The sequence below is a fragment of the Schistocerca serialis genome, chromosome 2 (assembly GCF_023864345.2).
Source record: "Schistocerca serialis cubense isolate TAMUIC-IGC-003099 chromosome 2, iqSchSeri2.2, whole genome shotgun sequence".
Lineage (NCBI taxonomy): Eukaryota > Metazoa > Arthropoda > Insecta > Orthoptera > Acrididae > Schistocerca > Schistocerca serialis.
Genome location: NC_064639.1, coordinates 407,055,201 through 407,070,672, shown reverse-complemented (window position 1 = coordinate 407,070,672; position 15,472 = coordinate 407,055,201). Strand labels below are relative to the sequence as shown.

Below are 15,472 nucleotides of genomic sequence, written 5' to 3'. Positions count from 1 at the left end.
TATGGGAAAACGCAAGGCGAGAGAAATAGATACGTTGCACGAAATGCTTAATTTGTTATCACGAAACATGCTGTTTATCTACACAGACATACAAATTCATGTGGTACACGTCTTTGGAAGGCTGAAAAAAACATGACAAGATTGTTCATTCATGACATTCCAGGGGTCAATGTTAGAAAGGAAAAATACATTCAGATTAATTGTACTTCAGATAATTTTTGTGGGGGACGAAATTACAAAAACTTTTATTTTCTGTTTCTGTTCTTGCAGTGGTAACGTTTTTGGTCAAACACTGGCTTTAGTGTGTTACCGCAATTTAATATTAACTTGCCTTCATGTGGAGCATAAATTCAGGAATATATATATATTATATATATATACATAATAATTTGTAGCCTTTTCCGTAAAGTTTCAGGACTAATGCAGATCCTAACGCACTAAGGTGGGGAAAATTAGGACCCCTCCTTACAGAGATTTTGATGCAATTTTCATTAATAGATAAAGTGATTATCGAGGAACTCTTGTGTCTGGTTTTCATAATTATAGTACTGATGGGCGTGTAATACATGTATTGCTATCTGTTCCACATTTAATTGCCGTTTGGAGTGACATCTCATGGCAGTAATAGTAGCTACGAGCTGGTCAGTTACATAGGAGGCGGTATTTGGCAGGTAAAGCAGTAAACAGCTGCCGTAACTCTAAAGAGCAGCGAAGCTTCGCCGGAATATATGCATATCTATAAATATTATAATTAAAGTCCCCCACCACCTTCTTGAGTCTGTAAGGATTTTGAGTCGGCTTTCGTTAAGAAATAGCCTAATTCACGAGGAAGGTTTTGTAAATGGTTTATAAATACTTCTTGCAAATTGGTTCGACTGCGTTTTTCTGTCTAGACGTGAAGGCTAACCTCACGAAGTACTGTAAGGATTTTCACACAAGTTTCAGTAATAGACTGCTTCACTAGGTAGATTTGTCTATATAATTTATTACCACTATGCCAGACGGCCATAGATACTTAGTGCTACCAATCTAAGCCACGGCGGGTTGCTAGTGCATATACAGTTCCCCACCATGGTTTCTGTCCGTATGTTCAAGATAATCTCAGGAAGTACTATAGGGATTTTGATACAATGGTCACTGATAGACAGACTGATTCACAATGAAGGTTTTTGTATACACACTGCCGTAAAACAATCGCAGCACCAAGGAGTTGTGCGACATAACGAAAGTTGGTAAGCGTGTTACTGCACCTGAAATATGTCTATTCAGATTACGCGGCAGTCGCATAAGGCTGGCGCTAGTAGCATCACTGTGAGGATGCAAAGCAGTTCTACTTTAAATACAAGTTGCAACGGAGGAGGAGGAGATTAGTGTTTAACGTCCCGTCGACAACGAGGTCATTAGAGACGGAGCACAAGCTCGGATTACGAAAGGATGGGGAAGGAAATCGGCCGTGCCCTTTCAAAGGAACCATCCCGGCATTTGTCTGTAGCGATTTAGGGAAATCACGGAAAACCTAAATCAGGATGGCCGGAGACGGGATTGAACCGTCGTCCTTCCGAATGCAAGTCCAGTGTGCTAACCACTGCGCCACCTCGCTCGATAGTTGCAACGGTCGTGAGCGTCATTTGCATGTGAGATTGGACGTGGTGAGTTGATGGTGCTCAAGAACGTCCTTAGGGTGACAAAGACCCATTATAGACACATCTCTGAGTCTGAACGAGGTCGTGTAACAGGGCTACAAGCTGGATGTTCCTTCTGCGAAACTGCAGAATGACTTGGCAGGAATGTGCCCACTGCGCGTGACAGCCGGCTGCGGTGGTCACGAGAATGTACGGTCTACTGACGTTAAAGTAACCTCTGGCGTGCCACAGTGGTGTGTTATGGGACCATTGCTTTTCACAATATGTATATAAATGACCTAGTAGATAGTGTCGGAAGTTCCATGCGGCTTTTCGAGGATGATGCTGTAGTATGCAGAGTAGTTGCAACATTAGAAAACTGCAGCGAAATGCAGGAAGATCTGAAGCGGATAGGCATTTGGTGCGGGGAGTGCTTCTGTAAAGTTTGGAAGGTAGGAGACGAGGTACTGGCAGAAGTAAAGCTGTGAGTACCGGGCGTGAGTCGTGCTTCGGTAGCTCAGTTGGTAGAGCACTTGCCCGCGAAAGGCGAAGGTCCCGAGTTCGAGTCTCGGTCGGGCACACAGTTTTAATCTGCCAGGAAGTTTCATATTCTTTGCTGTTTGTATAAAATTTATAAAATGAAAGAGCGAACCACGTAGACATATAGATCTAAACAGGAATTTGTTAGTACTTCCCTCATTCTCTGAAAAAGGAGTACAAGATCTGTTCACAATTATTTATCAATTTTATTGGTTGTTGAGCTTCGTGAATGTGGATTATACACTCCTGGAAATTGAAATAAGAACACCGTGAATTAATTGTCCAAGGAAGGGGAAACTTTATTGACACATTCCTGGGGTCAGATACATCACATGATCACACTGACAGAACCACAGGCACATAGACACAGGCAACAGAGCATGCACAATGTCGGCACTAGTACAGTGTATATCCACCTTTCGCAGCAATGCAGGCTGCTATTCTCCCATGGAGACGATCGTAGAGATGCTGGATGTAGTCCTGTGGAACGGCTTGCCATGCCATTTCCACCTGGCGCCTCAGTTGGACCAGCGTTCGTGCTGGACGTGCAGACCGCGTGAGACGACGCTTCATCCAGTCCCAAACATGCTCAATGGGGGACAGATCCGGAGATCTTGCTGGCCAGGGTAGTTGACTTACACCTTCTAGAGCACGTTGGGTGGCACGGGATACATGCGGACGTGCATTGTCCTGTTGGAACAGCAAGTTCCCTTGCCGGTCTAGAAATGGTAGAACGATGGGTTCGATGACGGTTTGGATGTACCGTGCACTATTCAGTGTCCCCTCGACGATCACCAGTGGTGTACGGCCAGTGTAGGAGATCGCTCCCCACACCATGATGCCGGGTGTTGGCCCTGTGTGCCTCGGTCGTATGCAGTCCTGATTGTGGCGCTCACCTGCACGGCGCCAAACACGCATACGACCATCATTGGCACCAAGGCAGAAGCGACTCTCATCGCTGAAGACGACACGTCTCCATTCGTCCCTCCATTCACGCCTGTCGCGACACCACTGGAGGCGGGCTGCACGATGTTGGAGCGTGAGCGGAAGACGGCCTAACGGTGTGGGGGACCGTAGCCCAGCTTCATGGAGACGGTTGCGAATGGTCCTCGCCGATACCCCAGGAGCAACAGTGTCCCTAATTTGCTGGGAAGTGGCGGTGCGGACCCCTACGGCACTGCGTAGGATCCTACGGTCTTGGCGTGCATCCGTGCGTCACTGCGGTCCGGTCCCAGGTCGACGGGCACGTGCACCTTCCGCCGACCACTGGCGACAACATCGATGTACTGTGGAGACCTCACGCCCCACGTGTTGAGCAATTCGGCGGTACGTCCACCCGGCCTCCCGCATGCCCACTATACGCCCTCGCTCAAAGTCCGTCAACTGCACATACGGTTCGCGTCCACGCTGTCGCGGCATGCTACCAGTGTTAAAGACTGCGATGGAGCTCCGTATGCCACGGCAAACTGGCTGACACTGACGGCGGCGGTGCACAAATGCTGCGCAGCTAGCGCCATTCGACGTCCAACACCGCGGTTCCAGGTGTGTCCGCTGTGCCGTGCGTGTGATCATTGCTTGTACAGCCCTCTCGCAGTGTCCGGAGCAAGTATGGTGGGTCTGACACACCGGTGTCAATGTGTTCTTTTTTCCATTTCCAGGAGTGTATTTTTTTAAGCAATCCGGCAATCCGCCACTTCTCTATGTATTTACATTCACGCCGATACGGGTTTCGGGCTTTCATCCATCTTCAGTGGGCGTAATTCAGACTTCAGTTCGTACATCGTTAAAAGCATCGTCTGCAGTTGGGATGCTGTAGCTGGCTTGTGCAAAATAACAATTTTGTTTAGCTACTATACTTCTCAAATTGAGTATTTACGATAAATTACTGCTTAGATGTACCTACTTTCTCTCTGCTTGTTGTTCTTCCGATTTTCGCATTTATAATCGTGGCACAAACGCTTATTTATTTTCTTGAGGCACAAAGCAGTGTAGCATCCGCCATCTTGGTGACTGACACCTTTTTTCAAATCAGAAAATTAGGTTTGTAGTTAAGTTACATTTGAATTACGTTTCTGAAACTACGGTTTCTAGTTTAATCGTCTGTATGACTGAAAAATTGAAATAACTTAGCACGAATGTATTGAGTGCTGTTATTATTATGTTTATTTAGTAAGAGTAGTAGTGACTGGCTAATGTAACAACACGCGAATCATAATTAATGGCGTAAACGCGTACACTTGGAAGTACACGATACTAGAAGCCAGAAAGTGTCTGTAAACATGGGATCTAAAACATACCGGAAGAGCTAAGAGCACTAGTTCATCCTCGTTACTGTGAAACAAATCTCTAGAGTCGCCTTATACTCAGAAGAAGGGAGGCTGTAATCCCCATCCAGACATCCTGGTTCAGGTATCCCGTGGTTTCTCTAAATTACTTCAGGCAAATGCCGGTATCGTTCGTACAACAAGGCCACAGCTGAGTTATCTGCCCCAGCCTTGTCACATTAAATCTGTAAGTATGTAAATACCGGTATATGTGAAATACGTTTTTTATTCCTAATCTGTAATACCAAGACATGTCCAGCATCGTTGTAAATGTTATCCACGAATTGGCGGCTGAATGAAAGAACAACTACTACTTCTGCCTGCTACTCACGACAGTGTCGGAAAACCAGAAGCACTGTCGCCTGTAGTCGAGTCGGGGTAATAACACTAACAAATGACAGAGGAACGAGCACGGCAATTCGCGCACCCACGTCTGCCAATCACGTAAAGCTGTTTTGTAAAAGTTCCTTTTCATCGCCTCACGATTGTCGCTGCTCAACTATTGTTGTCAACTGCAGCCATTAGCGTTAAGATGCTGAAAGGTGGCAACAGCGCTATAGTGGACGGTTAATGCCCTCTTCTCTCGAATGATAGATTACTGCTTTAAACACTGCGACGCTTCTCTAGGATGTGAGGATGCCTTCCGAAAAAAAGGAGTGACGCTCAAATCTCCGTCCGACGAAGCAGATTTATGTTTACCACGTTTTCCGTAAAATACTTAAGGGAATGTGAGAATGATCCCTTTCAAATAGACACAGCTGATTTATTTCCCAACCCTTGTCCAGTCAGAAGTATCCTCCAACTCTAATGTCTTATTTTGCTACAAAAGTGCTAACTGATATCATTTGCTCCTCCTGCCGCTTGTTATCACTGTGGAAACGCCGCTTCTGGAGCACTGTGACTGCATCATAAGCTTCAATTTCATCTCGGTAGTCGACGATTCAGCGCATGACAGTTTTATTTCCTTAAAACAGGCAATCTCACTGAGCAGAAAAGTGGGCTGCACATGATTCATTTTGAACGGCAGGAGGGGAATTTTGGGAAATATTTGACAGCCCCAAAAGCGTACTTAAGTTTAGGCTACTAAGCTTAATTCGATTGATTCAGATAATTTGCTTCGAAGGGGAAACTCCATTCGCCTGTATGATGATAATTCCGTGTGGCTCTACAGACTGGTGTACGTCATTCAAATGGACGTCACATCGGCGCAGGATCGAGTCCTCCCTCGGGCATGGGTGTGTTTGTTGTCCTTAACGTAAGTTAGATTAAGTAATGTGTAAGCCTAGGACCGATGACCTCAGCAGTTTGGTCCCACACGAACTTACCACAAATTTTCAAAATTTTTGATCTGTGTGGGAAGGGTGGTCTACAATTTAACGTCAAATCCGAACGACGTGTCTTTCCTGGCGAGCCTTCGCATCACTGAAACTGCAGGCTGGGTTAAAGGCAGACTGAAAGATTCTGTCATCCGACCGGGATTCGACCTCGTGACCGTTCGGTTTCCAGAAACGCGCTTTACCTATGTAACAGACCGGATCATTGTTCTCTACGGAGAAATGTACACTGTTGTGAAAATATTTGACAAATTAGAACTGTGTGTCGGAGCGGGATTCAGATTGGACTTTTGCTTTCGTGGGCGATGTTCCTACCGACATAGATTCACTAAGTTACGACCACAGTGCGATTGTTTATAACGTTATGGCGCGACATACGAACACGGTGTCATAGAAACATCGATTCGTAATAATTTCATTGTAGGACTGAACTGAAGATGGTGTCATCCGACGCAGCTTACAAAATAGGTGATCAGCTACACGTCTACACATGGCACAGATTCTGCAAGTAACAGCGGTAGTGTAATGGTAGAGCTAATCAAATATAAGAACTCTATTAAATCAAAGATTACTGGATGACGTGTCATATATCTTGTTGATTAACATTAAACAATACAAATTTTAATATAAAATTGTTTTCCGGTTGAAAGTCATTGTAAATGTACCACTTCGGCTGTAGTTTACACTTGCCTACATTATTTAATTAAGAATAATTGTCCAGTTTCGACCTTACTGGCTATTCTCAAGTTCTGTAGGTGTCAACAAGTTACACATCCGGTTATTTAAAAGCAAATATGGCAGTTTTGAAAGCGAACCCATATACGAGCAAGCGTATTATTGAAACCAGAATGTTGACCAATACAGAGTTTGAGAAAGTCCTGTAAGGCCGAAACTGGCCGATAGTGCGCAATTAAATAAAGTAAATAAGTGTAAACTACAATTGAGCGGGAAACTTTGCAATTTCTTTCAGCAAATATGCGGATGTGGTACCCCACATGAAGAAAATAATTGTTTTCCAGTGTATTTTCACGTAGTAACATTCAGAACTCCTCATACCTGTGCAAAATCAAACAAAAAGTTATAATGTGATCCTTCTTTTTTTTCTTTTCTCGCTGCAGGGAAAGCCACGGGTAAGCCTAACCATTATCTCTTCTCTTTATTTGTCTCTGCTTGATCGAACATAATTAGGTGTTGGTCTCCTTCTTGTGTAGTTGTTGATAGTTTATTCTTTTATCCTTGTTTAAGAACAAATTTTGTAGCTAGCGTAGTTCGCCTACAGCCTGCGTTATATTACGAAGGATGCATGAATATATTTGGCGAAAGCTAATATGCAGGTTGCATGTTCAGTCTCCCGATGAACTTTCGAAGGTTCATGGCTGTTTGCTAAGCGGTTTGTAAGGGATCGACTATATTCAACTGCTTATTACTAAAATCAAAATGATCAGATGGAGATCTCCTAACCCATGCGTTACGTGAACTGGTGAAAAGCCAAAGTGCTCGGCAAACATTTTTGGACATCACTCAAACTTTGTCGGTAAAGTCGTATCTGATATAACACAAACTGTAGTATGCGTACGAAACATAGAGTGTTGTCTCAGAATTAAATTCGTAGGGACGTGCAGTAAGTAATGCAACACTTTTTTTTCTGAAAGCAAGTTAGTTTTATTCAGGATTCCAATACGCCACAGCACTCCCTACTCGTTTGGCTACAAAAACCTATTTTCAATCTCCGTTCAAAGCGACGGTCTTACGCAACCTTACTGGAAGGGCCCTTTATCCCCACATACTACCCTTCCCATCGTCCACATACTGCTTCTCGCGGAGTACTTGCTTCATGGAAGTCGGAAGGTGCGATTTTCGGGCTTTAAGATGGTTGAGGAAGAATGAGACGTGTGTGTCAGAACTACCAACAGTGACGTCTAGTTGAGGAGAGAGGGCCGGCCGCTGGTGGCCGATCGGTTCTAGGCACTTCAGTCTGGAGCCGCGTGACCGGTACGGTAGCAGGGTCGAATCCTGCCTCGGGCATGGATGTCTGTGATGTCCTTGGGTTAGTTAGGTTTAAGTAGTTCTAAGTTCTAGGGGACTGTTGACCTGAGATGTTAAGTCCCATAGTGCTCAGAGCCATTTGAACCACTTGAGGAGACAGGTATTCGATTGTGTTCCGTCGATCACCTCGGATAAGAGTGTCCGCACGTTCCAATATTGCAGAAGTTCTGCTGTGTATGGCAGGCCATCGTGCGGGGGATCGGACAAGTTTGCGCGACTTTGTTGCGATGATGACAGACGTCTCACCCAACGAGTCACCGTGCTTTTGTTCAGTGCTAGGTCTCCGCAGACATTCTGCAAGTGCCTATGAATATCTGTGATACTCCGACAAAAGAAACTTAATGACAGCTCTCTGCCTGGAACGTACCTCCTCTACAGACGCCATTTTGAATGTTACGTATAGCGTCGCCACTTATCAGAATTTCGTGAAACTATAGGGGCTGAAGCGGGAATATTCTTCGACGTCCCACAACAAATGCCGCATTTTGTCAACCAAATCGGCTGAGAAAAAAAAGTGTTGCATTACAGATTGAATGTTCCTCGTAAAAATAGCTCCCCCCCCCCTTCCCCCCCCCCCCCCCCTCGAACCCCATCAAGACTTTTGGGAGCTTTCGTAGGTTTTAAGGAAAATGACGGAAGTGGAAATCTCTCAGATATTCCCAGTTCGGCCCTTCCGTGCCCCACTTTCAGTTCACCGGATATTTTGAAAAAAATAACCGGGTTCTACCATGGCTCGAATATTGGGCAGCCCATTTTGCCCACTGGAGTAGAGAATGAACCTGTTTTAATACAATTAATAAATAATTAAATAAAAGACATACCGATCGCATTCTTTTCTTCATATAGCTAGCCGTTCCTCGTGACGAAGGTAGCTGATATAAACAGATGTCTCTCTCAATACCACCAGTCTCCATAGAAGTTTAACTGAGTTCACACCAATCGAGCATGCAGACTTGGTTAACGGGAAAAATTCTCCAGAACGAACATTAAAGATGATTTAGAGATTCTTATTAAATTGTTGTGTGATTTACAACGCTGTGGTCAGAAGATGGCGTGTAATGAACATTAGCTGGGAGAAAAACATTGACACTAGGATACAAATACTTATTTCTCGAGCTTTTCTGACTTACTCCATCGCACTGTCACTGTGTTATATCATTTGCAGAAGAGCTTCGTTTGTAATACAGGCTTCACAGCTATTCATTAAAAGAATGAAATTAAGAAAAATGTTTGCGTATAACTGCTCCAGATATCTTTCAGTTTCAGTATATACATTTCGTAAGCATTGTTCTTTTGTAAATCTTTCCGAAAGGAACCATTTCATACTTTTGTGTTTACAGACGACCAACAAAACATAAACTGAACACAGTTTATTAATAATAAAGATCCCACAAAAGTGGAAAACTATCGTCCAATAGCACTCTTAAGTATCACTTATAAACTCCTTGAGCGCCTGATCTACAACAGAATCTGTGAAACAATCAACCATCACATCCCTATCGAGCAAGCAGGATTTAGACCTGGGAGAAGTTGTAACGATCAGGTACTATCTCTCACTACGCACATTGAAAATGGGTATGAGAAGAAATCAGTAAGTGTGGCTGCCTTTTTGGATCTATCTGCTGCCTATGACACTGTCTGGCGAGAAGGACTCCTTTTAAAATTTGTGAGTGTTATCCCATGTCGTAAACTCACGGCCTTACTCAACAATATGCTAAGCAATAGGTTCTTTCAGATCTACTCAGATAATGATAGGAGCAGAATGTTTAAACTAAATGACGGCTTACCTCAAGGGTCTGTTCTGGCTCCCCTCCTTTTCAATTTGTATACACACGACTTACCAGAAACATCTTCAAGGAAATTCATATATGCTGATGATATTTGTCTGGTGACTCAGTACTCCAACTTTGCTGATGCTGAAACTATTCTATCCACTGATCTGGAAGCCTTAGACAAATATTTCAAGAAATGGTGCCTCCACCTAAATCCTCAGAAAACAGTTATATCTGCATTCCACCTACGTAACAGACAGTCAAATTACAAACCAGAAGTTGTATTCAGAGACCAAGTGTTGCCATACTGTAGTACACCAAAGTACCTGGGATTAACACTAGATAGAACTCTGTCTTTCAAGCAGCATTTATCAAATGTGGCTGCTAAAGTTAAAACTAGAAATAATATTCTTCAGAAGCTTGTTGGTACATCATGGGGAGCCAATACTAACGTCCTGAGATCTACAGCATTAGCTCTGTCATATTCTGTTGCTGAATATTGCTGCCCAACCTGGATCAACAGTGTTCACACTAAGAAGATAGACGTGCAACTCAATCAGGCAATGCGATTAATCACAGGATGTATTCGGAGCACAAACACGCTGTGGCTGCCGGTTCTAAGCAACATCCCACCTCCAGCCCTAAGAAGATCAGAAGCTCTCCTAAAGACGTGGAAAAACATTCAGCAGAACCCCCAGCTCCCCATCCATCAAGATATTGTACAAGGAACACACCAACGCTTGAAATCGAGGAAACCACCATGGCGCACAGCACTCGACCTTGAAGGATCTGCTTTCAACATTAACAGTTCATGGAAACTCCAGTGGGATCAGTCTTCAGTAGCCAATAAACATCTAGTCGAGGACCCTTCCAAGCAGACGCAAGGATTTGATCTTCCAAGGCGTCAGTGGAGGATCATTAACCGCATTCGAACTGGACAAGGCCGATGTGGCTATCTACTGCACAAATGGGGATGGGTTGGCTCTGCAAATTGTGACTGTGGTGCCCCCTCACAGACGATTCATCACATTGTTGCTGACTGCCCTCATCGTACTTTCAGAGGAACTTTAATGGACATTCATCGTACATCGGATGAAGCAGTCAAGTGGATTGAAGAACTAGACATAGAGCTGTAAAATTGTACGAACTTGTGATTGTACATTTTAGTCCTGAAAATATTGTATATAAATGTAAATCAATGTACACATCATACGATAAATAATTAATATGCAACTATGAAATTCGTCCTTTTGTAACGCTTTGATACAAACAACGAAACGAACCCGATTCTAATGAAAGAAAAGCCGTGAAAGCAGACAGTCTTCATTATTTCCTTTGTCGAATCGGAAGTGTTTTAAGCCGCTCATAAAACAGTCATCGTCATAGTATCGTGTTAGTCTATTCATATATCGGCACTTAACAAACATAATACGCAACATGGTACATATCTAATAGATATCTTATAATCTTCGAGAAAGTAAGCAATATTTGGATTATTTCTTTAAGTACTCGAAATTGATCTACCAAGCTGTGTTGTGATACCAATGGGATCGTCTTTTGATATTTCTGGAACCAGTTGAGCTAACCATGTCTGAAAACTCGTTAACATTGTGGCGGTGCCGTTGCAGAAATGTCACCAGTGCTTCTATGCAGTTTCTTTTGTGTCCACTAGTCTGGTTCCTCCACAGCTATTTGGTAGCAAGCGGGAGCAACACGTATTTCGTGATAATTTCGTGCAAGGATGTTGGGGGCGTACTGGGGACGTAGCTGGTGGTGATTATTTTATTTTCTTATTGTCCACATCGGCTCAAACAAGCAGCAAACCGCTCCAAGTCCCTGAAAAAAATGACTGGACTTTTCACAGAGTTCGAAATATGGCGACTGGGTGTCCGTGTATGTCCTCTGGCCATACTGTGTTGCTGTCACCAATGAAGATTACTGGCAACGTTAGACACACACACTGACCACCATGTAATCAGACCATTTTCCATCTGTCGTAATGGGTCCTTTCTGTACTGAAAACCTTAAAAGAAACTCGGATACGGGCGAAATTATAGTCATCATATCTAAAGCTTGGAAATACTGCGTATCAGTTGGGTAGCGTTCGATCAAGTTCTGTATAGTGTAGCACAGTCCATTTCGAACATTTTCTTCGGTCAGTTGGTAATTGCGCAAATATATTTCACAAAACTCGTAACACAATTCATAGTACTGCCGATTTCGGTTGCAGACCCTTATCCGGTACATATATCTTCTTCGTAAGTGTAGCATGAGTCACAAATGTAACTAAAATCACATAAATAAAATGTAAATGACAAGAGCAGTACGCTGTAGTAGTAACGAATCTCGAACAAAAACACCTTATGTACCGTACGGCTCCCCCCGTCGGAGGTTCGAGTCCTCCCTCGGGCATGGGTGTGTGTGTGTGTAACGTAAGTTAGTTTAAGTTAGATTAAGTAGTGCGTAGGCTTAGGGACCGATGACCTCAGCCGTTTGGTCCCAAAAGACCTTACCACAAATTTCCAATTTTCCACCTTACGTATTACAAAATTGGAGAGACAGAATGTAGCTATTGGCATATTCACTGATAAAAATACAGCAGTCAGGTTCAAGTTAAAAAATAGCATTATACTCTACTAGAAATCGAGAAGAAGAGTTGCAACATATAGATGATTTATAAGCAGGTCGACAGGAAAAAAAAGGTGACACAGGGTACCCGTTCAGTCAGTATATTAGTACCATGACATGTGTGTTCTTCATATAATTCTATTTTAACATTACTTCTGCGGTAATGAATTATCATCGATTTGTACCTGTTAATTAATATTATACAATGATGTATTTATCATCCTCATAGCATTTGACTACATGTTACTTTCAACAGATTGACATAAGCTATCTTAGGATAATATATTCTGCATTTCATTTCGGCTTGTGAATTTTCTGCAATCTTAACATGCCTGCTGCTATTCATTTTCTACTCAACTGGTATGACCACTAATAGACATGCATTGTACTAACATCTTTATTTTTGTTCCACGTCCCTCGTATTTAAGACATCGCGATGTGTCACGATGGACTCATCTAAGTTGACAACAGAAAATGTTACTTCTCTTCATCAATAAAATTTTATTACTTTCACTAAGAACCCATTCTGACAGTTCAATAATTATGTTGGTGTGGAATACATACGTGCTGACAGGTTAATTTGTTGTTTTAAGTGTAACAATTCTCCGCCCTGGATACAGCCCTTAATGCTATTGATTTCGAACACTAATGGTTTATTAAAAGAATTTGTTTTACACTATACACTGACGCGCCAAAGAAACTGGTATAGACACGTGTATTAAAATGCAGAGATATGTAGATAGGCAGAATATGGCGCAACGTTCGGCAACGCCAACAAGTATCCGACGCAGTTGTTCGATCGGTTACTGCTGCTGCAATGGCAGGTTATCAAGATTTAAGCGAGTTTGAACGTGGTGCTATTGTCGGCGCACGAGTGATGGGACACAGCATCTCCGACGTAGCGATGAAGTGGCGATTTTCGCGTACGACCATTTCACTAGTATACCGTGAATATCAGGCATCTGGTAAAACATCAAATCTCCGACATCGCTGCGGCCGGAAAAAGATCCTGCAAGAATGGGACCAACGGCGACTGAAGAGAATCGTTGAGCGTGAAAGAAGTGCAACTCTTACGCAAATTCCTGCAGATTTCAATGCTGTGTCATCAACAAGTGTCAACTTACGAACCATTCAACGAAACATCATCGAAATGGGCTTTCGGAGCCGAAGGCACACTCATATATCCTTGATGACTGCACGACACAAAGTTTACGCCTCGCCTGGGCACGTCAACACCGACATTGTACTGTTGATGACTGGAAACATGTTGCCTGGTCGGATGAGTCTCGTTTCAAATTGTATCTAGTGGATGGACGTGTGCGGGTGTGGAGACAACGTCTTGAGTCCACGGACGCTGCATGACAGCAGGGGACTGTTCAAGTTGGTGGAGGCTCTGTAATGGTGTGGGGCATGTGCATGTGCATGTGATATGGGTCCCCTAATATGTCCAGATACGACTCTGACAGGTGAACGTACGTAAGCATCCTGTCTCATCACCTGCATCCATCCATATCCATTGTGCTTTCCGATGGACGTGGGCAATTCCATCGGGGCCATGCGACACAGAATTGGTACAGACTGGCTCTAGGAACACTCTTCTGAGTTTAAACAGTTCCGCTGGCCACCAAACTTCCCAGAGATGAGCATTATTGATCATATCTGGGATGCCTTGCAATGTGCTGTTCAGAAGAGATCTCCACCCCTTGGTACTCTTCACTGATTTATGGACAGCCTTGCAGGATTCATTGTGTCAGTTACCTACAGTGCTACTTCAGGCATTAGTCGAGCCCATGCCACGTCGTGTTGCGGCACTTCTGCGTGCTCGCGGGAGCCCTGCGCTATATTAGGCAGCTGCACCAGTTTTTTTGGCTCTTCAGTATATATAATTACCATCTGTGACGTACCATTTTTACCAAATCTTGACTCGTCCATCGATATGGCGATACTGTTTTGTACTGTACTCTGGTTGAAATGTCTTGTTAGTATCTACAAGGTGCATTCAAGTTCTAAGGCCTCCGATTTTTTTTTTCTAATTAACTACTCACCCGAAATCGATGAAACTGGCGTTACTTCTCGACGTAATCGCCCTGCAGACGTACACATTTTTCACAACGCTGACGCCATGATTCCATGGCAGCGACGAAGGCTTCTTTAGGAGTCTGTTCTGACCACTGGAAAATCGCTGAGGCAATAGCAGCACGGCTGGTGAATGTGCGGTCACGGAGAGTGTCTTTCGTTGTTGGAAAAAGCCAAAAGTCACTAGGAGCCAGGTCAGTTGAGTAGGGAGCATGAGGAATCACTTCAAAGTTGTTATCACGAAGAAACTGTTGCGTAACGTTAGCTTGATGTGCGGGTGCGTTGTCTTGGTGAAACAGCACACGCGCAGCCCTTCCCGGACGTTTTTGTTGCAGTGCAGGAAGGAATTTGTTCTTCAAAACATTTTTGTAGGATGCACCTGTTACCGTAGTGCCCTTTGGAACGCAGTGGGTTAGGATTACGCCCTCGCTGTCCCAGAACATGGACACCATCATTTTTTCAGCACTGGCGGTTACCAGAAATTTATTTGGTGGCGGTGAATCTGTTTGCTTCCACTGAGCTGACTGGCGCTTTGTTTCTGGATTGAAAAATGGCATCCACGTCTCATCCAGTGTCACAACCGACGAAAAGAAAGTCCCATTCATGCTGTCGTTGCGTATCAACATTGCTTGGCAACATGCCACACGGGCAGCCATGTGGTCGGTCGTCATGCAGGATTGTGTGCACAGAACCCACAGAAATGCCAACTCTGGAGGCGATCTGTTCAACAGTCATTCGGCGATCCCCCAAAACAATTCTCTCCACTTTCTCGATCATGTCGTCAGACCGGCTTGTGCGAGCCTGAGGTTGTTTCGGTTTGTTGTCACACGATGTTCTGCCTTCATTAAACTGTCGCACCCACGAACGCGCTTTTGACACATCCATAACTCCATCACCATATGTCTCCTTCAACTGTCGATGAATTTCAATTGGTTTCACACCACGCAAATTCAGAAAACGAATGATTGCACGCTGTTCAAGTACGGAAAACATCGCCATTTTAAGTATTTAAAACAGTTCTCATTCTCGCCGCTGGCGGTAAAATTCCATCTGCCGTATGGTGTTGCCATCTCTGGCATGTATTGACAATGAACGCGGCCTCATTTTAAAACAATGCGCATGTTTCTATC

The 15,472-nt window shown here is 43.8% G+C and overlaps 1 protein-coding gene across 1 annotated transcript in view; it reads left to right on the top strand.

Annotated features, from left to right (window-relative positions):
• The window catches only part of LOC126456025 (retinal guanylyl cyclase 2), a 337,992-nt gene that overhangs the window by 309,273 nt on the left and 13,247 nt on the right, over positions 1-15,472 (top strand). Inside the window, 1 exon segment of the mRNA XM_050091780.1 lies at positions 6,939-6,950. Coding sequence (XP_049947737.1) covers positions 6,939-6,950 — 12 coding nt within the window.